A 26,486-nucleotide genomic window follows, 5' to 3' on the forward strand; every position below is an offset into this window, starting at 1 on the left:
TACATTGAAATGATATTTGCAGGTATTATTGACGTAGGGAAGTGTTATACAACCTATCGTGGTTGTTCGAGAAAATGAGATGGTATTGGTTATATTGAGACTACTGAGTTCTATATCTACAAGTATTTCTGATTTTAATTGTGATTCTTTTAAAATGTTGATTAATTCAATTTGTGGTTTAAATATCTCGTCAAAACAATTCGCTTGATGAGATGTTTCATCTCACTATTGCATTACTCAATGCAGGTGCTTGTTGCTCATCAAGGGAAGTGGGAAGTAGCAGCACATCCACCTCCACTCTCATAATAACGCTGCTTAGGCACAGTCATTATTTAATTAGAAACTTCTTGTCAAAGGATGTTGTTTCTAACTAGCTATGCGCACTGGTTAATTTAGTTCATGCTGTTATGCTTGTCTTCCCATTGCTAGCAGATTATTAATGTATATTATGTTTTTTATCATGATATCTATTTATATTTTGTTGCTTCCCTGTTTATGCAATTTTCAAAGGAGATGTTGTCAAAATTTTATATATGAATGTTAGATGTGTAGTTTAGTAGCATTCTGGGGTGTTTGTGGATCCTGGGGTGTTATATTAGGCTTGCATGTGCCCTTTACTTTCTAGCACTCCCATTTTCGCCACTGATTCAACTTCCTGAGCACTTCGAAAACCCCAGATTACGCCACCGTCGTCAGACCTTGATCACATTCATGACCATTTTGCACCTGTGAGTTCGAGGCATTCGTTGGTGATCGAAACCAAGTATCTAAGGACCTTAGTGGCGATAGGGCTCCTCCAATAGAAGAATATCATCTAGTGGAAGATTCTAGGCAATGATTCCTTCTCAATGCCCGATGCCGACCAAATAGTGGTCTTTCTTCAATTTTTTCTTACACAAATTTGGTCTTCAACCTACCTGTAATTAGGGATATGTTGCATTAATACCAAATCGAGCTCATCCATCTTAATCATAACTTCATCTTGCACATAGCCATATTTGCCCATCTCTATGAAGCAAACTTAGGGGAGTTCGTCATTCTCCCTCATTCAACATATGTTCTTCCTCTACCCCCGACCTAGACTATCCCTTGAAAACTTACCATAAAAACCGGCATATGTGTTGGTTCTATGTTGAAAATCACAGACCCTAACTTTCCAGAATTCATGCTCAGTGTTCGATTCCACGAATTGAGTGGATGAGTGACCCAACGTTGACATATTGTGAGATTGTTCTCGCGCCTATGAAGAGGATTCAACACATGGAGCTCGAGCTTAATTCTATGCATGTGATCGGAAATTGGATCCAACGCTAAGTCCCCCATTACACGAGATGACAAATTATGCTTGAAAGTATGAGAATGTACTATTAAAAGTTTATATTAATTGTCTAGTATCTTAATGATCTTAAATAAAAATACAAATTATAAAGTTGTAGATTTCATCGAGTGCTACAACATTCATACAAAAATTGTTCTCATTTGACACCATACAAGAAAAATATAGAAAAAACATGAAAAAAGGCTCGAATGGTACGATCCTTCCGTCACCCGAGACTATATCACTAAAAATCTATATTATTTATCTTAAGTATGTTAATAATTTTAAATAAAAAGAATTCAAAAACATAAATCTTATAAGAGCTACAACTTTCGTATGAAAAAAATCTCTATTTAACATCATACAAGAAGAATATAATTTTTCTAATACAACAAACACTGTACGTGATTAATATATTCCTAAAATTTTGTATTATTTTTTACCATTTTAACGACCGCAATAAAAGAATTTAAACTTCGATCATCCATTTATTTTGACTATTTAACAACATTTTGAATAACAATGTTATAGAAGGCTTAACAAATATTTGATGACCATATAATAGAACATGTAATATGTTTTGTTGTACTATTATAGTGTTGCTACTTTATTCAATTATCCATAATGTTGTTGAATGGATGAATGAACAATGTTAGAAATTTTGTAATAGTATTTAGATAGATATATTTCACGCTTGTATAATATATTATTTTGATTAATGTTTAATCTCTGTAGGTACGGGTGACTCATACATACATGGAATGGTTATGAGGTAAATTCATACTCACTAGTGTATATATGTAGTGTATATATATATATGACTCGACATTTATTTCGCGAGATAGTACCGTAGACATTTACCCAGCAGCAGCGAACAGCCTCGCTATTAGTGTCATTGTATCAATGAGAGTGTTAAAAATCGCTATCCACTAATAGTGCCACGTCAATGCATGTGAACATGCCATATACACGTTGAGGGTTAGAAATAGAAATAAAAATGAGATGGGGTTATTTTAAAAATGATTAATAATAAAAAAATTCCTCCAACCTCGCAAACATGACACAACCACAACAATAAAAAAAAACAGATCCCAGCCTCCATTTCCAAATCCACACCTGGCCCGGCTGCCCCAAATGCGTCGGCATCGCGCCGTCGCTGCTGCACACCGTCGATGACTCCCGCCCCTTCGAACGCCGCCGGCGACCTCTTCGCTGCCAACCTCACGGGCGCGCTCCTTGCGGTTGCCTCCTCCGCCTTCATTGGCGTCAGCTTCATCGTCAAGAAGAAGGGCCTACGCCGGGCCGCCACCGCCGGCGCCCGCGCAGGTACACGCCCCCCTCCATCATTAGCGGCCGAAAGGCGCCTCCTCTCTTTCTCTCGCTCTTGTTACTTCCGTCGTATTCGGAATCTTGGGGGCGCGTCGAATTCTTCGTTTTATTCGATTTTTAGCATTCGGTGTCGTCTACGTGACGAACAATTGAAAAGTCAGACTTGTTCATGACCAGTTCGTTGTTCTCTCCTCCTCCCTTCGACGAACGTTTGTGAATTTGCGTTGGTGATGGAATTTGCAGGTGTTGGAGGCTATGGGTACCTCTTGGAGCCACTGTGGTGGATTGGGATGGTTACGAGTAAGTTCCTGATTCCTTTGGCTAGCTCATTCTTTACGGTATCTGGCTGAAATAATTGAAATGCTCGAAACTTTGCAGTGCTGATTGGGGAGATTGCCAATTTTGTGGCCTACATGTTTGCGCCAGCTATTCTTGTCACCCCTCTTGGTGCGCTCAGCATAATTGTCAGGTAGGATTGTGAATATGTGATTGCTAAATGACTTAATCTGTTATATATCATGTGGTCATGTGGAGAGTGGATATGGTTAAATATTTTGTGTATTTTCTTTCCTTTTCTTTAAAAAAACATGTACATGCTCCTGTATATGATCTCTATGGTCTATGGAGCAGTGCTGTTCTAGCCCATTTCACCCTGAATGAGAAGCTGCAGCGGATGGGTGTGTTGGGCTGTGTGCTCTGTATAATCGGGTCAACCATAATCATCCTCCATGCACCTGAAGAAGAGACACCAAGCTCAGTGACACAGATCTGGCAGTTGGCAACACAACCTGGTATGCCCTACTATCTCGATCAAAAATTTCTTTTCCTATATGTTTGTAAATCCTAAAAAGAACATGTTTTGAAGATAAAATTGTTCACGTTTTTTCATATAGTTTACCTAATTCATAGTCTATTTATTAAAACTATTGACTGATGCATTCTCATGTTGAGTCACCAGAACAAACCTGTTGGATTTTGACATGCATTGTGTAATGTATGTCTCCTTGTTTTCTGCAGCCTTTCTTTGTTATGCGGCTTCTGCATTGACTATCTCACTGATCTTGATATTTCACTGTGCACCCCGTTATGGCCAGACAAACATCGTGGTGTATGTGGGAATTTGCTCAGTGATAGGATCTTTGACGGTAAATGATGTCCATGGGCATACCTTTGAGACCAACTTCGTTTTGGTTTTTATGTGTTTCTTTGCCTGTCCTTTGGTTAGGTAATGAGCATCAAGGCAGTAGGCATTGCTATCAAGCTTACAATTGAGGGCATAAACCAGGCTGGCTATTTCCAGACTTGGCTGTTTGCAACTGTTTCAGCTACATGCATAATTATTCAGTTAATTTACCTGAACAAGGTACAGCCAGCATTAACTTTAAAATTTAGGTAGCAATATTTACGATGTTGATATGCATTTCCACATCATGTTAAACTTTCAGGCATTGGATACTTTCAATACTGCAGTTGTTTCTCCCATCTACTATGCGATGTTTACATCCCTCACAATTTTGGCAAGTGCCATAATGTTCAAGGTATTCTAATTTTGGAAAACTTCCATAAACTCCAACTATTTTTGTTTCTTGCTGAAGCTGAACTAAGGTTTTGTGATTACAAATTTACAACTAGGACTGGTCTGGGCAGAGTATAAGCAGTATTGCCTCTGAGATTTGTGGGTTTCTTACTGTGCTTACTGGTACTGTTGTACTGCATTCTACAAGAGAACATGATCCAACCCTTACTTCAGGTAAATGCTTCTTAGTTTAATGAATCATGATTTAGCCCTTCTCTACTGGAAAGATGAATGTTTGCTATGTGATATATGCAATTTTTGATTTGACGACAACATTATGCAAACATGCTTTACCAGGTTCTCCCATAGCATAAGACCTTGGTCACTGGTGTCACAAATTGCCCACTTCCACATTAGTAGCCTTATAGAATTAGGGGGACATATCCTGTGCAATCACCCACTTAGTGCAAGTGTGCAATTAAACCATCCAGGCATCCAATTTAGATTCAAAGATTCATATGGAAGGGGTTAAATGTAAAATAGGTACTAGGTTTCAGGTGGAAGGGGTATAGAGAGCTACTTTTAGAGGAGACTGCAAAAGATAGATATAAATGAAGGATATAGAGTATACCGATGGAGACAGCCTTAAAATAAGATCAGTTCTTTTCCAAGGCCCAAAAGGGACAAATATACAAGTTTACATTTACGAAGAAACCCTCCAGGTAGAGAGAAAATACATATGCATCTATAAATCCAACAAAGAGTTGGCACTTTATGCTACTGCATTGTATTGGGTACCAATTCAACAATCCCTGCTAAAGTAGGTCAATTTTCGGCAGCAAAGTTGGTTGAATGGAAAAGTGATTCGGTGATTTGCTTCGAGTACCTGGAGATTGTTCTGTTGGCAGTTATTGTCAGGACATCAAAACTTTGTCTTCATATTTATGGATCAAGAGATGGTCCACCATTTCCATGTTTTTGAAATTGGACCTGCTACTAATTACTTGTGATGTGCTGACTGCTGGCACGTATTTTTTCCAAATACTTAACATTTTGTTTCTAGATTGTTTTGCAAGGCCACAGAACCTAGCTGTTTTTTTATATTCTCGTTCTTCAGAAAAATAAAAAAGATTAATAGCTTTTCTTGATGGGTACATGTGAAATCTTTTTGGCTTATTGAATCTGAATCTCGTATCAAAAGCGATACAGTGGTAACTAACTGTTTTTTCTTTTACAACTACAGATCTGTATGCTCCTCTTTCCCCAATATATTGGCATATCCAAGGTAACGGTGAAACAGGAGGAAAGCTGAAAGAGGATGATTTACTCTCTGGCAATTTCATCACTGTGGTGCGACAAGACTACTTTGTCTAGAGACCTTCCACGATGCTCAATGTTCTGGATTAAAAGAAAAGAGAACAACACTACGGAAGGATCCTACTGATGCCCAGTGTACTGCGGCTTCCCCACTGTGCTCATGAACAGACATTTTTTCCTGCCTTCCAAACAGGCCCTTAGAATTTGTTGAAAAGTTCCAGTTTGATCACAGGCATCTGGGCCGATGCCTTGTAGTAAGATGTAAGCAATCCGTCCTCTGGCCGGGTTGAGCAAGGCTTGGCTGCAGTGTATCAGGGTGGTGCAGCTGATGTATTTATACTGTACAATCTAGTGTGAATGTATGAACTAGAGCTATCAGAATCTGCACAGATATTTCATGACAGACTCTGTCCAGCATGTTAAGTTATATATTGCTCCTGACTTGTGAATACTTTGTTATTACTTCCTGGTTCAAAGTTATGATGCGATGTACATGCTCTGTACATCATACAAGACGAGGACGTCAAGAGGTCTTTTTGGAGACATCACATTGACGGACTCATGCATGCCAAACAGGTTCCGAAGCATTTCGAAGACGATATAGGATTGATGTAGATATAAATTGTATGCTTTGAGTTATCCTCTCTACTTCTTTATCCAAAAAAATAGATCCTTCTGACATAGTACTAGGAGTTGATGTTCTGATGAAGTTTTCAATAAGTTGCAGGTTTGTCACAAAGTTCTCTATTCACTTGCTCAATGGAGACACTAGGGGACATCAGAGATCCTTAGATAAAAGACTTGTGCTTGTTCATAGTACAGCACAATTTTTTCCTGGACGTGCACCTATACAAGGAATTAATTCAGAATATCTGTCCATCTAATGATCCGACGACAGGATACTGATTTGTATGATTAGTTGACTGAAGTCAACTAAGTATCAATCTATGTAACGGAATTAGGTTTAAGAAATGAAAGATTGTTGCAATGTTTCCTAATTTAGTTGCTCTTATACTTATGAATGATCAATTAGATTGGGGAACTGGGTAAATTGACACTAAGTTCCCTGCTTTTATTTTTTTCTGCAAAAAAAGATACTCCCTTCATCTCAAAATAAAATTTATTTATCTTTTTAGTTGATTCATACAATAATCAATGTATTTGTTTTATATATTTATCTAGATTCATCATCCATTTGAATATAGATATATAAAAATCAAGAGCTAAAACGACTAATATTTTGGGACGGGAGTACTATGGTTCATACACACCATTCCAGTCTAATGGCCATGAAAACATAGAACACCTAGATCCCTTTCACCCTCCTTTTTTTCTTAAAAACTGCACTTTCCATTTCTTGTACAGGTAGAAACGACAGGTAATTTTTACAACATTTTTTCCTATTCTATTCGGTACAGGATCTGAGACACCAACTTATCATACTGTTTGTTATCTTGTAACCGCAGAGCCTAACGGGCGGTCTTGCTGCTGATACACGATAACTGTTTATATCGCGGCTGGGGTTTCAAGAACTGCGGATGACCACAATAAGCTTCATGCTCATTGTACTTTTAGGTTGTCAAGCCTGTCAATTAGATCCAAAGCCTTGGTCCTGTCAATCTCGAAGTCAATAACTGGAAGCATGGAAGACCTCCTAACTGGGAGCAAGTCTTTTCTGCTGCCACTGGCCGGAGAGTGGCTGTTGCTCTTGCTCAACCTACTATGTTTGCTGTGACTTGACTTTGTGTCAAACTCTTGGCTTTTGCTTATTCCTGGAACAAATTTCCTGTACTTAACACCCCTTAGCATATCCTGGTCCTCTTGGGTGAGAATCGGTGGCAAATTGTTTGTTTTGCCCGACAACAGTGTGATTGCAGCACCCTTTTGTGTTGGTGAGCTGACTGGAGATTTGATGGGAGACCTTACACCTCCACTGGCGTTTCCTGATTTGCTGATAAGATGATGAAGCCACACGACTAGCTCCAGGATAAGTGCTTCGGTCTTCTCCTTGTCAGCATGATACAAGGTCTCCATTCGGGACATGTCCATCTGCCCTGATATCTTGCAGTTTAATTCAGATCTGCATTAGAAAAGAGATTGTCAGCGACACATCATAGTTTCATCAATGTCCATTTACATCACTGAGAAACTTCAGTTTCATCAATTTCTGTGTAGAATGATTGTACAGATGCTAACCCTGTATTTGCCCACTCTCCAACCCAACCGAAGCCATGGTGTGCCCTGGTATGAACAAGTAATCACATTTGAAGTACAATATGGATAATCACTGTGGCTGTAAATCATCAGATCATAGGTGATCAGGTGAGATTAATTACCTATTTGTGTTACTAGCAAAAGGGACAAGCCAACGCAAAGTCTTTTCCATTTCTGCTTTGATCCTAGAAGCTGTAAGCTGCATTCATTTAGCAGAATTATGTTCAAGTGCACAGCATGGTATTTAGATTCCTACTGTGCATTCATAATAATAGGAATTAGCAAATTTGAGACTCCAACCAGACATACCTCTTCCTTGACTTCAAAAGATTGTAGCTTAGAACGGAAAGCAGATTTGATGGTAGGTGGTAAGCTATGATATAATGTATCCCTTGCATTTGGAGGCATTGCACATGATCGAGAAACCTACCAATTGACCAATCCTTATTAAAATATTGTGAAAAAACTGAAGTTGGAGACTTATTGCAATGAATATGGTTGATGTACAATGTTCACCAAGTTATCTTCTAATAACGATATAGTTCGATAAGATCTCTAGAAGAGTATGTGGACTTACAAGATTGTCAATCTGATTGATGATATTAGCATAATGCAATGCAAGGCCTGCTGGTCCCAATCTATTATGGTGTTTGGCAGGTTCTTGTGGCTCTTCACTGTCTGCAGTAAGATAAAAGAAAGAAACTTTAGACAATGCCACATATCACAGGGTCAAGAACTAAATCACAGGATCAAGAACTATTGTACAGGGTCAAGAACCACAGCCGCAATGGTTCTTGACCCTGTAATATCTTAGAGCCAAAATCTAACATTACCAAGGAAAAAATGGGATTTAGTTCCAGTGTTTTAGTATTTTGCAAAACAAGACAAACAATAAGCAAATATTAACTACCTCGAGTATTCAAAATATCTTAAAGCCCATAAGTACAATATAAAGGCAAAAGAGTCACCCATTTATATTTTTGGATTGATCAACTGATTGCAGGAATGATAGACCACCTAACCAAATGCATCAGAATGTATTCTCAATTCTCACAGCATATATGGATTACCAGAGTGGGTTTGTCTGCTATGATAAAGTAAACAATAGAAATATCATTAGGACAAAGAAAAATCGTTTATCGTTTCCACAAAGCATCATAATCAAGAAACACTAGTACTCAGCAGCAGTTCAGACTGTGCAACAACAATAAGTAGGATCCATAAGTAAGGATTATACCAGGACGACCGAAGGCATTATATATCTCCAAATATAAGAAGTGGACAATATCTACAAGCTTTACCATCACCTGAGCAAAAAATGTAATAGTTCAACATTGGAAATAAGATGGATAGGAAAGGATGCTTGCAGTTTGAGCAGGGTCCTAAAATGTTTGGTGATCAATATCCTAAAAATGTCTTCCCTTGCCAGCATTTTGTAGTATGACATTTTTGTGCAAGGCACCTCATACCAACCTCTTCCAAATTCTTGGACCAAAGTGATTTCTTTTTCAGACTCTTAACATGCTTACTCTGGACCTTCAATTCCTGCTTCAGTATATCCAGGTTGTCTCCTGCAAAGGAATCACTGGTCTCTAATTCATCAAAAGTTCAAGCTAACTCTATTCACAGAGTGGGATGAGATATAGAAGTAAATGTCAATGTATCATTCAGAAAAGTGCAGACACTTTTATATCATACTGCTTAAATGCCTGTGGAAATTGAGCAGAATCTGAGACACAATTTGTTTATGCTACAGCCATAATATTTATTTAGTTCCGTATTTGAAGTTGATGAAACTGACCTCTTGAACTCAAGCCATCCTGTTCTTTCTGTTTAAGACGACAATCATGCTCAAATCTATCCAAAGCATGCAATTCATGATATAATTCCTGAGTGCAAAAAAGTAGGAAAACAAAATAGACAAGTAATGTGAAACTAATAACCAGAATAAGAAGACCAAATTGGCAGATGACAAAAACATACAAATTCATCAATGGTGCTAGGATGTAGGGATTCATTACTTAAAATAATACAATTATACTGCTCCTAGCCACTTCAGAAAAATATAGGTATACAACATTTGGTATGACTTTTGACCACTAGTTTTTGTGTAATGTATTGTTTCAAAACAGAAAAGTTGTACATTATGAAAGCTTCAAGAAGAATATAATGGTAAAACTTCATCTGGCAAAACTAGAAACATCTTCACCTACTGATGATCAAAACTTAACTGTGTCACTCCACATTACAAGTTGACAAACATTTTGAAACGGTGGGGGTACAAAGCATAGCTGGCATGAACATACTGCAATTGGCAGTAAATGTCATGATGGCTACAAACTTCAGAGGAACCAAAAAAATCGGCCAGATGGAACCAAAATGAAACGTTGACAACTACAGCAGGTCAGCAGCCCAAAGAGAGCACTATATTTTATTGACTGTCAACCACGATAGTCTTTAAATTATTTATTGGTTCAAGATGCAGTATAGAATAAGCCAAAATGGCATTCTGTATGATGTAAATAAGTCACTGGAAACAACATGAACACAATTCTTTTACTCTCATGCAAGTTCAGATAGGCATTGTGTATTATGAAAATAAGTCACTGGAAACAACATGAACTTTACTCTCAAGCAAGTTAAGATAGGCTAGCAAATAAGCCATTGAAGCTAAACAAATCAGGGTATCCTTACAACTGTATTTTGAACGCAGGTGACCAGTTTCTGCATCACTGATTCTGCCTTTTCTTTCAGATAACTTTGTGGGGTTCGTTCAGATGCCAGTCTAATGGAATCCAGACAAAAATGAAAGTTAGTAACCTAAAGTAAACACATTCTCAAATTCAAGTACTGAGAAGAAAAACTGTACTTTTCAAAGTAGCGGTCCAAGTTATGCCATTGAGGATCCTTGCAACGGTTTCCAAAGCGAACAACCTCTCTTGTGAATACTTCTAACTCTTCCCTGTTGGAATTAACTAATTAAGGTATTAATTTCGAGATAAAAATAAAAGGCACACTGCAGTTTTCAATGCATATCTAACAGGGTAACACACACAACAAGCATGGATAGATTAGGTTACAACTTACAAGTTACATGATATCACGTGAACACAAGCACAAACCTTTTGTCAGCAGATGCCATCTTGAGCAGTTCATCAAAATCTTTGGATATAAGGTTTTCAACACCTTCTGAATGAAGCACCACCTCCTTCAGATGCTTTATGCTAGGTTCCGATAGAGAACGCATCAGATTAGAGCCTTTAACTATAGTATTTGCCACCTCAAAAGCCAGCATGGATATTTTGTTTCCCTTTGCTGCAGAACTTGACACAAAACCACTGCTGGAATTTAAACTTGTCATGCTACTGCCAAGTGTATCTAGAACCTCCACTGCCTTTTCAAGCCCAGCAGTGCTAGCTCTACCTAAAATTGAGCTCACTTCTGAAACCTGTTTCAATACAGGAAAGGAACCAATATGAATGATAGAGATGCCTACCTAACAATCTCCGCCATAAACACAGCATTAACCTACACTATGAGGTGTACTAAATGATAATTGAAGCACATGTAGCTGCAAAAAGACAATTGAGCTTGTGCATGATAGACCAATTGTTTTTTTAATTATAAGACGTTTAGAGGACATAAGCTGATAAGCTCAATTTCTTTTGTCATAAAAATTTATTGATAAGACATACAGAATAACATGGTCTCCTGCTACAAGAAAATCTCTTGAACTATTCCCAGTCAAATGATGAAGAAGACTATAGATACTGAACAAACAGTGAGTGCTGTCCCCAATATATAACACTATCATGATTAGAATTAGTTAGATTTTTTATGTACGGTAGGAAGACTGTATATTGCTGCAATCTAACAGATGACTAAGAATCCCTTGGAACAGCTGCTACTTAACAAAACATGCTATATTGCGATCTAATTAAACATAGATCAAACAAGAGGCACAAGAATTCCTCAAACCTTGGCAGCGCCGGCTTTTGCCTTGCCCACACCAGCCCTCTGGGACAGCGACCTGGTCAGCTGCGGCGAGGTCCTGGACCCCGCTTCGCCGCCCGTGTTAGCCCCGGCATGAAAAGCAACCCCAGGGACGACGCTCTCAAGGAACGAGAAAGACTGCAGCTGCTCGTCCAGCCGCTTTGCCGGCGCAGCTGACTCTCGGGACACCGGTGGCTTCTCCAACTCCAACGACGCCCCTGGCTCATGATCGGCGACCTGGTTCCGGCCAAGCGCGGTGTCGCTCGGTGACTTGTCTACAGCTGAGACCTTCGAGCAGAGACCCCCCATCCCCTTTCCCAAGACGAATACCCTGATCCCCACGCCGTCCTTTTCCAATTTCTTGCCGCCGTCGCAGCCCGTGATCCCCACCTCGTCCTATTCCAATTCCTTGCCGCCGTCGCAGCAAGTGACAGAGTCCATCCAATAATGTTTGGGCTCTATGGGCAAGAAATAAAAGAAGGAACCGATCAAGTCCGGATGGATCTGCGAACCAGCTTTAGTGTACGGGGGTAGGAGAGGAGGGCAACGACTCCGGGAGAAAATTCGGGGTGGCGTGCTCCAGTGGAAGCTGACTAGAGGTGTGCTCGGCGGTGACGGCGGCGGTCAGGGGAAGAGGGGGTTTCTTTTATTTTTTTTCTTTATTTTTATGCTCATGGCGGGAGGTGGGAGGACGGAGGAGGCAGTGACGGCGTCCCGAAAGCCGGTGAGGTTCCGAATCATGGTTTGTTTGTGTCGGATTGGTGGGTCGAAACGATTACTAGTCGGATTGCTTTTCTAATTTATATAAATTTTGATTAGCTGGAACGATTGCTAGTGCAATCCGACGTAAACGAACAAAGCCTAAATGAATTCGAGCTGAGAAGGAATTGTTGTGTCGTTTGGTTGACATGTTTGTAACGTAATAGGTAAGTGATAATATTAAATCATATTTATTTTAGTTTAATCGTAATCAAATAGCATATTAAAAATTGATATGGACCTATTCAAATTTGTTACTGCCGGTATTTAAGTGTAAAACATTATCATTATCATTTACGTTACATTTCGTGAACCAAACAATACTTGAATGTCAACGGTGCAAGGCGGACCGGGCCGAGCCGGGGTCAGGTTACGGGCAGTGCGCCCGACCCCGTTTTCCGTCCTCGTTTTCTTTTCATTTGCAAGCCTTTCAGACCCTCTAGATAGATATAGCAATAGTATCTTACCCCTTTTGGGTGGCAATGCCGACTCCAAAACAACCCTAGGAGGTAAGATCTAGTTCAGCCATCCAAGATACTCTAACTTGATTGTTTTAACCCTTAGGCAACTCTACGTCGTATGGAGACGTCCCGAGTGGCCTGTCGACCTGGAGCTCCGTGAGAAGGAAGAGGACCATGCGCCATCGCGGACCGTCCGACCTAGGGCACAGACCATCCGAAGTGACACAGGGAAGAAGCTGCTCCTACAGTGAGGTCGTGGACTGTCCGGCCTAGGACCGCAGACCATCTACACCACTACAGATAGCACTTAGGAGCAAACAACTTCTCATAAATAGTTAGACGTGCAAACACAACTTTGTACTCTAATGTAGTACTAAGCATAATATATGTTGATTTCCGTCTAGTTCTACTATCAAGGCATAATCAATGCTCAAATTTGATGTTCATTTTAGTTGCTTTCTTCTAAAATTTCTTGTGTCATTCTGGAGTAGTTGTCCGAAAATGAACATTTTCACGAACCCCATCTTACCCATCATTTTTATCCATGGTAAGTAACTGTCAGAGGTGGATTTCCTTCGACCAGGTGGAGGAATGTGCTCGCCTTTGGTCCTCTGATGAAGAGGGGGGCTTAGAGGTTTGCCTGACCGAGTAGATTAACAAAAGAACACAAGGGTTTAGAGTGGTTCGGGCCACCGGAGCGTAATACCCTACATCCATTGTGAGTTGTATTGCTTGAGAGCCTGAGTATCGCGAGTCTGGATATGAATCGACCCCCTCTGCAACGCAAGTGCCCTCCCTTTTATAGTCCAAGGGAGGACACATTACAAGGCAGCTAGGTCCCAATAGGTGGGCCTAGGAGTTGCTTCTGCCCGAAGCGTGAAGCGTCGGGTAAGGGCTGGTAACACTATATCTTGTAGGCGTGTATCTCCTTTTGGTCGTCGTGTTAGTTCCTGACATCCTATCCTCTTGTCTCGTCTGATCGAAACGTAGGTCGTAGTCCTTGGTCTAGGTTGCGGTGTAGCTTGATACGTTGTCATGCGTAGGGTTGTATGGACGGTGTCGTCCTGTCTCCTCCGCCTATCCCATAAGGCCTTGATAACGCCACCTGCCTTTTGTGTGGTTCGTTGTGCATCCCCTGCAACTAGTGCTGACGATCCATGTCAGAGGGCAGACGTCAGGCACCGCCTAGACGCACTCAACCACGTGTCGGCATCGGACCTCTGCCCGGTCAGGGGTTGGTATGGGAACGTATGGCGGTGCGGTATGTTCGGACCACATCTAACCACGGATTCGGAACATGCCCGAGGGGGTCCGGGCCCTAGCCACAGCAACCCGGACACGCGGTGCCCCGGACCTCACTTGGCCTAAGGTCCAAGTTGCATATGTGAAGTCCAACGCTGATCTTGTAGCCGAAGAGCACCTTTTAATCTTGGGTCTTGGAGCCCTTACGGACCTCCTTCCCTGGGCACCTAATGGGCCCAAGCGAAGGTCCGGGTCCTGCCCATGGGGGTTCAGATTAGTCGAGGTTGTTGATTACTCTAGGGGATTGTGGTGATCATAGCCCATCCTAGGAGACGAGCCCAGCTAGCCCATGACCACATATGGTGGGCCTCAGCCCTGAGTCGGGCTGGCGATCCAGCAATCTTATGGCTTTGGGTGGCCACAATGGTCTCGTCTTGACCTAGCAGAAGTGGGTACCCCATATTTAGGGTTCCGACAGTAACCTTGTCTAACCCATCATTCTTATACATGGTAAGCAATGGACCAGCGACATAGACAACACAAACTGGTAAGGACTCATTTTTCTCCCTTCTTCTTTCTCCTACTTCTCCTTTGCTCTCCAATTGTTTCTCCAACGTAGTTTCATGGATAAGGGGAGATGAAGCCCCCTTTAAGATCCGTCCCTGATGGTAAGGGGGAGTGCTTGTTTGGGATTATAATCTGTCCAGATTATATAATCCAACAAATTTTGAACTAACACATAGATTTTGAATTAAGTGTTAGTTCAAAACATGTTGTATTATATAATCTAGACAGGTTATATTCCCAAACAAACACCCCGTAAGTAACCCATCTTAGAAAGGGTAAGTGAAAGTCGCCTAGAGGAGGGTGAATAGGCGTAATCTGAAATTTACAACTTTAAGCATACACTACAAGCCAGGGTTAGCGTTAGAACTTAAATCAAGTCCAGAGAGAGAGGAAAACAAATCAAATGTAAATCAAGTGAATGAACACGGTGATTTGTTTTGCCGAGGTTCGGTTCCAAAGAACCTAGTCCCCGTTGAGGATGTCACAAAGACCGGGTCTATTTCAACCCTTTCCCTCTCTCAAACGGTCACTTAGACCGAGTGAGCCTTTCCCTTAATCAATTGGGTCACTAAGACCCCGCAAGGACCACCACACACTTAGGTGTCTCTTGCTTTGATTACAAGTCACTTGAGAACAAGAATGAGAAAGAAGAAAGGCAATCCAAGAGACAAGAGCTCAAAAGAACACAAATTCACTCTCTCACAAGTCACTAAGTATTTGAGATGAATTGGGGACTTGGAGAGGCTTTGATCTTTTGAATTGTGTCTAGGAGTGAATGCTAGAGCTCTTGTAATGAATGTGATGTTCAGAAATCTTGGATGCTTGGAGTTGTGGTGGTTGGGGGTATTTATAGCCCTAAACCACCAAAGTAGCTGTTGGGGAGGCTGCTGGCGATGGGCGCACCGGACAGTCCGGTACGCCACCGGACAGGCACTGTAGGCTGTCCGATGCGTCGCCACGTCACCCAACCATTAGGGTTCGAAGCGAAGTCGACCGTTGGAGCTTTGTCTCCTTGCGACACCGGACAGTCCGGTACCACACCGGACAGTCTGGTGCCCTCTGACTTCGCGACTCTGACTTCTACCGCTGCACTGTTCACTTCGTCAGTACTTTTGCAGTCGACCGTTGCGCACTGGATAGTCGTTGCTGCTGGCACACCGGACAGTCCGGTGAATTACAGTGGAGCGCGCCCGAGTTTTCTCGAGAGTGGCTGGTTGGACCCTGTACGGTCCTGGTGCACCGGACACTGTCAAGTGGCACACCAGACAGTCCGGTGCGCCAGACCACAACACACTTGGTTCCTTTTGCTCCTTTGAATTTGATCCCTAACTTGAATATTTATTGGTTTGTGTTGAACCTTTATGCACCTATAATACATGAATACTTGGCAAACTAGTTAGTCCATGTGTTTGCGTTGGTCATTCGACCACCAAAATTAATTGTGGGAAAAGGTTAACCCTATTTCCTTTTCAATCTCCTCCTTTTTGGTTATTGATGCCAACACAAACCAAAGCAAATATATAAAGTGCAGAAATGAACTAGTTTGCATAAGGTAAGTGCATAGATTACTTGGAATTTAAACCAATTGATAATCTTACTGGATACGAATGTATTGCTTTTCTTTTCTTTAACATTTTGGACCACATTTACACCACTAGTTTTGTTTTTACAAATTCTTTTGGAATATCTTTTCAAAGTCTTTTGCAAATAGTCAAAGATATAGGAATAATATTGCAAGAAGCTTTTTCAAGATTTGAAATTTCTCCCCATGTTTCAAATGTTTTTCCTTTGACTAAACAAAACTCCCCCTAAATGAAATTCTCCTCTTAGCTTTCAAGAGGGTTTAAAATAGATACCAATTTAAAGATGAACTTCTAAAGATACTAATTGAAGGGGTTTTCATCATAGATACCAATGTGAAAAATACCAATTTAAAACTTTATATCAATTGAGATTTTGCTTTCTCAAGACTAGTGAAGCATGGATACCAATTGATAAATTGTCAAATATCAATTAAAGCTTTATTTTGAAAATTTTGAAATCATGGTGGTGCGGTCCTTTTGCTTTAGGCTTAATATTTTCTTCCCCTTTTGCATTAATCGCCAAAAACGGAGACGTTGAGAGCCCTCTTACACTTTCTCCCCATTGGTACAAGTAAATAAGAGTGAAGGATTATACCAATTGAGAGTGTGCGGAGAAACGACGAAGGGTAAATGATACCGTTAGAGTGGAGTTGTTAGGGACTTGTTCTCAAATGCTATGAATTAAGAACAAGGCAACATAAAATGTTAAATATTAATGCCCTTCGTCCGCTGAAACATTATCTCCCCAAGGATTTAATGAGCTTCGGACGAAGGCCATAAGCAAAATATCACGAAGGTCATACCTTCGTGATCAGACTTGAAAAACAATATGAAATAAAATATAAAACACGGAACATTATAGAAAGTCATACCGAAAATAAATAACATTATTCACATATTTTATTATATGAACCTAAATATTAAAACATAATATTTAGGTACATTTATACCTTCGTCTTGGCAGAAAGCAATAATTCCAGCGTAATGTGCCAGTGATTACAAGATTGCGTGAACAGTACAGGGGTACTGTTCACTTATTTATAGGCACAGGGCGCAGCCTGTGAGGAATTACAATTATGCCCCTCATAAGGGATTACAACAGCGACTCAAACATTTATGGACTAAAAGGTCATTCTACTTTTATGTCGGTTTGTAAATTCCGAAGCTTCATGAAGAGGAACCTTCGGCCATCACATGCGGACAGCTTCAGCCGAAGTTGTTTCTTCCTGAAAGGGAAATGTGCCCTTGGGCCATTTCTAAGTATTTTGGTGATTTGGTGTCCAACACAAGTGCCTAAGTGTAAAATGGTGAACAAAGTACAAATCAAGGATAAAGGAAAAATCCAATTGGAAATGTCTTGGCTCGAGCAGCCAAGACTCTGCTAAGACTGGGAGCACCGGACTGTCCGGTGGTGCACCGGACAGTGTCCGGTGCGCCAGGCTGGCTTGTGCGAACTGGCCGCTCTCGGGAAATTCACCGGCGACGTACGGCTATAATTCACCGGACTGTCCGGTGTGCACCGGACTGTCCGGTGAGCCAACGGTCGGCCGCGCGATCTGCGCGGGACACGTGGCCGAGCCAACGACTAGAAGGGGGCACCGGACTGTCCGGTGTGCACCGGACATGTCCGGTGTGCACCGGACATGTCCGGTGTGCACCGGACATGTCCGGTGCGCCAACGGCTCCAAGTCAGCCAACGGTCGGCTTCGCCATTTAAGGAAGGAAATCGGGCACCGGACAGTGTCCGGTGCGCCACGCGACAGAAGGCAAGAATTGCCTTCCCTGTTTGCTCTCAACGGCTCCTAGCTGCCTTGGGGCTATAAAAGGGACCCCTAGGCGCATGGAGGAGCACACCAAGCAACCTAAGAGCATTCTTGATCATCCACACTCAGTCTTTGCGCATTCGTCTGTCATTCTCAGTGATTCGAGCTCCGTTCTAGTGAGAACTTTGAGATAGTCATTTGAGCTCGATTCTTGGCCGTGTGTGTGCGTATTTTGCTGAGGATTTGTGTGTGTTGCTTCCCTCCCTTACTCCGTACTTCTTTGTGAACTTCAATTGTAAGGGCGAGAGACTCCAAGTTGTGGAGATTCCTCGCAAACGGGAAAGGATTAAAGTAAAGAAGAACACCGTGGTATTCAAGTTGATCATTGGATCACTTGAGAGGAGTTGAGTGCAACTCTCGTCCGTTGGGACGCCACAACGTGGAGTAGGCAAGTTTTGTACTTGGCCGAACCACGGGATAACCACCGTGCCATCTCTGTGATTGATTTCTTGTGGTTATTGTGTTTTGACTCCTCTCTAGCCACTTGGCAATTATTGTGCTAACGATTAACCAAGTTTTTGTGGCTTAAGTTTTCAAGTTTCCCAGGATCACCTATTCACCCCCCCCCCTCTAGGTGCTCTCAATTGGTATCGGAGTCGTTCTCTTCAAGAAAGGGACTAACCGCCCGAAGAGATGGATCCTAAGGGGAAGGGAATCGTGATCAACGACAAGGAGAAGGAGTCCTTCGTCAACGAGCCGAAGGATGACAAGCCTACTGACTCGGGCTCGGGCCACAAGCGCAAAGATGGGAAGAAGAAGAAGACAAGGCGCATCAAGGAGATCGTCTACTACGACGATAGCGATGAGTCTACATCTTCCCAAAAGGACGACGACAACGACTACAGGAAGACGGTCAATTCGAACTTTTCATTTGATTATTCTCGTATTCCACATAGTTCGAATTCGCATTTGCTTTCCATTCCTCTTGGCAAACCTCCACACTTCGATGGGGAGGACTACGGATTTTGGAGTCACAAAATGCGTAGTCACTTATTCTCTCTTCATCCAAGCATATGGGAGATTGTAGAGAATGGAATGAAATTTGATAGCTCGGATAGCCCTATGCTTATAAATGAACAAATCCATAGAAATGCACAAGCTACTACTGTTCTATTAGCATCTTTGTGCAGGGAAGAGTACAAAAAGGTGAGCGGCTTGGACAATGCCAAGCAGATATGGGACACCCTCAAGATCTCTCACGAGGGGAACGACATCACCATGCTTACTAAAATGGAGTTGGTGGAGGGCGAGCTTGGACGATTCGCAATGATAAGGGGAGAGGAGCCAACCCAAACTTACAACCGGCTCAAGACCCTTATCAACAAAATAAGGAGCTACGGAAGCACACGATGGACGGACCACGACGTCGTCCGCCTAATGCTAAGGTCCTTTACCGTTCTTGATCCTCATCTCGTAAACAATATTCGTGAGAATCCCAGGTACACGATGATGACGCCCGAGGAGGTACTCGGAAAATTCGTAAGCGGGCGGATGATGATCAAGGAGGCGAGATACGTCGACGACGCTCTAAACGGTCCAATCAATGAGCCTCAACCTCTTGCTCTCAAGGCAACAAGAAGCAAGGAGATGCTACCTAGCAAGGTGGCACAAATTGAGGCGGCCGGACTTAATGATGAAGAGATGGCTCTCATCATCAAGAGATTCAAGACGGCGCTAAAAGGCCGTAAGGGGCAGCCAAGCAAGACCAAGACAAAGGGGAAGCGCTCATGCTTCAAATGTGGTAAGCTTGGTCATTTTATTTCTAACTGTCCCGACAATGATAGTGATCAGGATCAAGGGAACAAGAGGGAGAAGAAGAAGAACTATAAGAAGGCAAAGGGCGAGGCGCATCTAGGCAAGGAGTGGGACTCGGACTGCTCCTCTTCCGACTCCGACAATGAAGGACTCGCCGCCACCGCCTTCAACAAGTCATCCCTCTTCCCCAACGAGCGTCACACATGCCTTATGGCAAGGGAGAAGGAGGTGAGTACTCGAGACTCCACTTATGCTTCTTCTAGTGATGATGAGTCTAGTGATGATGATGACATAGACTATTCATGCTTATTCAAGGGCTTAGATAGATCTAAGATAGATAAGATAAATGAATTGATTGATGCCCTAAATGATAAGAATAGGCTACTAGAAAAGCAAGAGGACCTCTTATATGAAGAACATGATAAGTTTGTAGAAGCACAAAAATCTCTTGCTTTAGAGATTAAGAGAAATGAAATGCTTTCTTGTGAGTTGTCTACATGTCATGATTCAATTTCTAGTTTAAAAAGCATAAATGATGATTTAAATGCTAAGCTAGAAAAACCTAGTAAATTAACATCTTGTGTAGAACATGTTGTGATTTGCACTAGGTGTAAAGATTTTGACATTGATGCTTGTAGTGAACACCTAGTCTCAATTTCCAAACTTAATGATGAATTGGTTAGTCTTAATGCCCAACTTAAGACTAGCAAAAGTGAATTTGATAAGTTAAAATTTGCAAGGGATGCCTACACAATTGGAAGACATCCTTCAATTAAGGATGGTCTTGGCTTCAAGAGGGAAGCCAAGAACTTGACAAGCCATAAGGCTCCCATCTCCGCCAAGGAGAAAGGGAAGGCCCCTATGGCTAGTAGTGTGCAAAAGAACCATGCTTTTATGTACCATGATAGGAGACAATCTAGAAATGCTTATAGGAGTTGTAATGCATATGATACTTTTGATTCTCATGACATGTTTGCTTCTAGTTCCTCTTATGTGCATGATAGAAATGTTGGTAGGAGAAATGTTGTTCATAATATGACTAGGAGAAATGTTGTTAATGTTCCTAGGAAAGTTAATGAACCCTCTACAATTTATCATGCTTTAAATGCTTCCTTTGCTATTTGTAGAAAGGATAGGAAAATAGTTGCTAGGAAATTAGGGGCAAAATGCAAGGGTGATAAAGCTTGCATTTGGGTCCCTAAGGAAATTGTGACTAACCTTGTAGGACCCAACAAGAGTTGGGTACCTAAGACCCAAGCCTAAATTTGCCTTGCAGGTTTATGCATCCGGGGGCTCAAGCTGGATTATCGACAGCGGATGCACAAACCATATGACGGGGGAGAAGAAGATGTTCACCTCCTACGTCAAGAATAAGGATTCCCAAGATTCAATAATATTCGGTGATGGGAACCAAGGCAAGGTAAAAGGGTTAGGTAAAATTGCAATCTCAAATGAGCACTCTATTTCTAATGTGTTTTTAGTTGAGTCTCTGGGATATAATTTACTATCTGTTAGTCAATTATGCAATATGGGATATAATTGTCTATTTACAAATGTAGATGTGTCCGTCTTTAGAAGAAGTGATGGTTCACTAGCCTTTAAGGGTGTATTAGACGGCAAGCTTTACTTAGTTGATTTTGCAAAAGAAGAGGTCGGTCTAGATGCATGCTTAATTGCTAAGACTAGCATGGGCTGGCTGTGGCATCGCCGCTTAGCACATGTGGGGATGAAGAACCTTCACAAGCTTCTAAAGGGAGAACACGTGATAGGTTTGACTAACGTGCAATTTGAAAAAGATAGACCTTGTGCAGCTTGTCAAGGAGGTAAACAAGTGGGAGGAGCACATCACAGCAAGAATGTGATGACCACTTCAAGACCTCTGGAGCTATTGCATATGGACCTCTTCGGACCTGTCGCCTATCTGAGCATAGGAGGAAGTAAGTATGGTCTAGTTATTGTTGATGACTTTTCCCGCTTCACTTGGGTGTTCTTTTTGCAGGATAAGTCTGAAACCCAAGGGACCCTCAAGCGCTTCCTAAGGAGAGCACAAAATGAGTTTGAGCTCAAAGTGAAGAAGATAAGAAGCGACAACGGGTCCGAGTTCAAGAACCTTCAAGTGGAGGAGTTCCTTGAGGAGGAAGGGATCAAGCACGAGTTCTCCGCTCCCTACACACCACAACAAAATGGTGTGGTAGAGAGGAAGAACAGGACGCTCATTGATATGGCGAGGACGATGCTAGGAGAATTCAAGACCCCCGAGTGCTTTTGGTCGGAAGCCGTAAACACGGCTTGCCACGCCATCAACAGGGTCTACCTTCATCGCCTCCTCAAGAAGACTTCATATGAGCTACTAACCGGTAACAAACCCAATGTATCTTACTTTCGTGTATTTGGGAGCAAATGCTACATTCTAGTGAAGAAGGGTAGAAATTCTAAGTTTACTCCCAAAGCTGTAGAAGGGTTTTTGTTAGGTTATGATTCAAATACAAAGGCGTATAGGGTCTTCAACAAATCATTGGGTTTGGTTGAAGTCTCTAGCGACGTTGTATTTGATGAGACTAATGGCTCTCCAAGAGAGCAAGTTGTTGATCTTGATGATGTAGATGAAGAAGACGTTCCAACGGCCGCGATACGCACCATGACGATTGGAGATGTACGGCCTCAGGAACAAAAGGAGCAAGATCAACCTTCTTCCTCAACTATGGTGCTTTCCCCAACTCAAGACGATGAACAGATTCATCAACAGGAGGCGTGTGATCAAGGGGGAGCACAAGATGATCATGTGATGGAGGAAGAAGCGCAACCGGCACCTCCAACCCAAGTTCGAGCGATGATTCAAAGGGATCATCCCGTCGACCAAATTCTGGGTGATATTAGCAAGGGAGTAACTACTCGATCTCGATTAGTTAATTTTTGTGAGCATTACTCCTTTGTCTCTTCTATTGAGCCTTTCAGGGTAGAGGAGGCCTTGCTAGATCCGGACTGGGTGTTGGCCATGCAAGAGGAGCTCAACAACTTCAAGAGAAATGAAGTTTGGACGCTGGTGCCTCGTCCCAAGCAAAATGTTGTGGGAACCAAGTGGGTGTTCCACAACAAACAAGACGAGCACGGAGTGGTGCCAAGGAACAAAGCTCGACTTGTGGCAAAAGGTTATGCCCAAGTCGCAGGTTTGGACTTTGAGGAGACTTTTGCTCCTGTGGCTAGGCTAGAGTCCATTCGTATCTTGCTAGCATATGCCGCTCACCATTCTTTCAGGTTGTTCCAAATGGATGTGAAGAGCGCTTTCCTCAACGGGCCAATAAAGGAGGAGGTGTACGTGGAGCAACCCCCTGGCTTCGAGGATGAACGGTACCCCGACCATGTGTGTAAGCTCTCTAAGGCGCTCTATGGACTTAAGCAAGCCCCAAGAGCATGGTATGAATGCCTTAGAGATTTCTTAATTGCTAATGCTTTCAAGGTTGGGAAAGCCGATCCAACTCTTTTCACTAAGACTTGTGACGGTGATCTTTTTGTGTGCCAAATTTATGTCGATGACATAATATTTGGTTCTACTAATAAAAAGTCTTGTGAAGAATTTAGCAGGGTAATGACGCAGAAATTCGAGATGTCGATGATGGGCGAGTTGAACTACTTCCTTGGGTTCCAAGTGAAGCAACTCAAGGACGGCACCTTCATCTCTCAAACGAAGTACACGCAAGACTTGCTGAAGTGGTTTGGGATGAAGGACGCCAAGCCCGCAAAGACTCCGATGGGGACCGACGGGCACACTGATCTCAACAGGTAAGTCCGTTGATCAAAAGGCATACCGGTCAATGATAGGGTCATTACTTTACTTATGTGCTAGTAGACCGGATATTATGCTTAGCGTATGCATGTGTGCTAGATTTCAATCTGATCCTAAGGAGTGTCACTTAGTGGCAGTGAAGCGAATCCTTAGATATTTAGTTGCTACGTCTTGCTTCGGGCTTTGGTATCCAAAGGGGTCTACCTTTGACTTGATTGGATATTCAGATTCCGATTATGCTGGATGTAAGGTCGATAGGAAGAGTACATCGGGGACGTGCCAATTCTTAGGAAGGTCCCTGGTGTCATGGAACTCTAAGAAACAAACCTCCGTTGCCCTATCCACCGCTGAGGCCGAGTATGTTGCCGCAGGACAGTGTTGCACGCAACTACTTTGGATGAGGCAAACCCTCAGGGACTTTGGCTACAATCTGAGCAAAGTCCCACTCCTATGTGATAATGAGAGTGCTATCCGCATGGCGGAAAATCCTGTTGAACACAGCCGCACAAAGCACATAGACATCCGGCATCACTTTTTGAGAGACCACTAGCAAAAGGGAGATATCGAAGTGTTTCATGTTAGCACCGAGAACCAGCTAGCCGATATCTTTACCAAGCCTCTAGATGAGAAGACCTTTTGCAGGTTGCGTAGTGAGCTAAATGTCTTAGATTCGCGGAACTTGGATTGATTTATAGCATACATGTGTTTATGCCTTTGATCATGTTCCTTATGCATTTTGTTGCTTAATAATGGTGCTCAAGTTGTACAAACACTCCCTGGACCTCACAAGTCCGTTGCAAGAGTGATGCACATGTTTAGGGGGAGCTGTGTTACAACTTGACCCTTTGAGACTAACCATGTGTTTGAGTTTGATTGTTTTAGTCTCAAAGGAGGTTTGAAAGGGCCGGGAAAAGGTGGACTTGGACCATGAAAGACTTCCACTGCACTCCGATGAGAGGGTAACTTATTCCAAGTTCATCTCATGTACTCTTATTGCCTTTGTATTCTTATTGAAGATTTTGGTGAGGCAATGGGGTTCTTGGGCCAAGGTTGATCCCGTTTTGGTGCTTGATGCCAAAGGGGGAGAAAATAAAAGGCCAAAGCAATAAATGGATCAGCTACCACTTGAGAGATTTGAAAATAGTAGAGTAGAGCTTTTGGTTTGTCAAAACTCTTTTATTGTCTCTCTTGTCAAAAGTTGGTTTCTTGTGGGGAGAAGTATTGATTATGGGAAAAAGGGGGAGTATTTGAAATTCTTGATCAAACTTCTTTGGAATACCTCTCTTTATGTCTCTACAAGTGTGTTTGACTTAGAGATAGAAATTTGAGGTTGATTTGCAAAAACAAACCAAGTGGTGGCAAAGAGTGATCCATATATGTCAAATTTGAATCAAAACATTTGAGTTCTCATTTGAATTGATTTTTGTATTTGTTCTACTTGCTTTATATTGTGTTGGCATAAATCACCAAAAAGGGGGAGATTGAAAGGGAAATGTGCCCTTGGGCCATTTCTAAGTATTTTGGTGATTTGGTGTCCAACACAAGTGCCTAAGTGTAAAATGGTGAACAAAGTACAAATCAAGGATAAAGGAAAAATCCAATTGGAAATGTCTTGGCTCGAGCAGCCAAGACTCTGCTAAGACTGGGAGCACCGGACTGTCCGGTGGTGCACCGGACAGTGTCCGGTGCGCCAGGCTGGCTTGTGCGAACTGGCCGCTCTCGGGAAATTCACCGGCGACGTACGGCTATAATTCACCGAACTGTCCGGTGTGCACCGGACTGTCCGGTGAGCCAACGGTCGGCCGCGCGATCTGCGCGGGACACGTGGCCGAGCCAACGGCTAGAAGGGGGCACCAGACTGTCCGGTGTGCACCGGACATGTCCGGTGCGCCAACGGCTCCAAGTCAGCCAACGGTCGGCTTCGCCATTTAAGGAAGGAAATCGGGCACCGGACAGTGTCCGGTGTGCACCGGACTGTCCGGTGCGCCACGCGACAGAAGGCAAGAATTGCCTTCCCTGTTTGCTCTCAACGGCTCCTAGCTGCCTTGGGGCTATAAAAGGGACCCCTAGGCGCATGGAGGAGCACACCAAGCAACCTAAGAGCATTCTTGATCATCCACACTCAGTCTTTGCGCATTCGTCTGTCATTCTCAGTGATTCGAGCTCCGTTCTAGTGAGAACTTTGAGATAGTCATTTGAGCTCGATTCTTGGCCGTGTATGTGCGTATTTTGCTGAGGATTTGTGTGTGTTGCTTCCCTCCCTTACTCCGTACTTCTTTGTGAACTTCAATTGTAAGGGCGAGAGACTCCAAGTTGTGGAGATTCCTCGCAAACGGGAAAGGATTAAAGTAAAGAAGAACACCGTGGTATTCAAGTTGATCATTGGATCACTTGAGAGGAGTTGAGTGCAACTCCCGTCCGTTGGGACGCCACAACATGGAGTAGGCAAGTTTTGTACTTGGCCGAACCACGGGATAACCACCGTGCCATCTCTGTGATTGATTTCTTGTGGTTATTGTGTTTTGACTCCTCTCTAGCCACTTGGCAATTATTGTGCTAACGATTAACCAAGTTTTTGTGGCTTAAGTTTTCAAGTTTCCTAGGATCACCTATTCACCCCCCCTCTAGGTGCTCTCAATTGGTATCGGAGCCGTTCTCTTCAAGAAAGGGACTAACCGCCCGAAGAGATGGATCCTAAGGGGAAGGGAATCGTGATCAACGACAAGGAGAAGGAGTCCTTCGTCAACGAGCCGAAGGATGACAAGCCTATTGACTCGGGCTCGGGCCACAAGCGCAAAGATGGGAAGAAGAAGAAGACAAGGCGC

General features: G+C 42.6%; 2 protein-coding genes across 2 annotated transcripts; one reads left to right on the forward strand and one right to left on the reverse strand.

Moving 5' to 3' along the window:
- The first annotated feature begins 2,387 nt into the window (after positions 1-2,387).
- On the forward strand, positions 2,388-5,906 carry LOC100191374 (uncharacterized). Its single transcript, NM_001136808.2, has 9 exons — positions 2,388-2,644; positions 2,891-2,947; positions 3,026-3,116; positions 3,278-3,438; positions 3,665-3,792; positions 3,873-4,010; positions 4,093-4,185; positions 4,280-4,397; positions 5,407-5,906. Exons 1-9 carry the CDS (start codon positions 2,491-2,493, stop codon positions 5,535-5,537), a joined length of 1,071 nt encoding a protein of 356 aa, NP_001130280.2. The 5' UTR covers positions 2,388-2,490; the 3' UTR covers positions 5,538-5,906.
- Positions 5,907-6,688: 782 nt separating this feature from the next.
- LOC103635623 (uncharacterized) lies at positions 6,689-12,398 on the reverse strand. The gene is made up of 12 exons (XM_008658035.4): positions 11,673-12,398; positions 10,817-11,142; positions 10,564-10,656; positions 10,389-10,479; positions 9,496-9,583; positions 9,168-9,265; positions 8,932-9,001; positions 8,272-8,372; positions 8,004-8,120; positions 7,817-7,893; positions 7,677-7,721; positions 6,689-7,560 (listed from the first exon to the last, which is right to left on the reverse strand). Exons 1-12 carry the CDS (start codon positions 11,994-11,996, stop codon positions 7,041-7,043), a joined length of 1,950 nt encoding a protein of 649 aa, XP_008656257.1. The 5' UTR covers positions 11,997-12,398; the 3' UTR covers positions 6,689-7,040.
- Positions 12,399-26,486: the final 14,088 nt, after the last annotated feature.

This window comes from Zea mays, chromosome 8, assembly GCF_902167145.1.
Source record: "Zea mays cultivar B73 chromosome 8, Zm-B73-REFERENCE-NAM-5.0, whole genome shotgun sequence".
NCBI classification, from domain to species: domain Eukaryota; kingdom Viridiplantae; phylum Streptophyta; class Magnoliopsida; order Poales; family Poaceae; genus Zea; species Zea mays.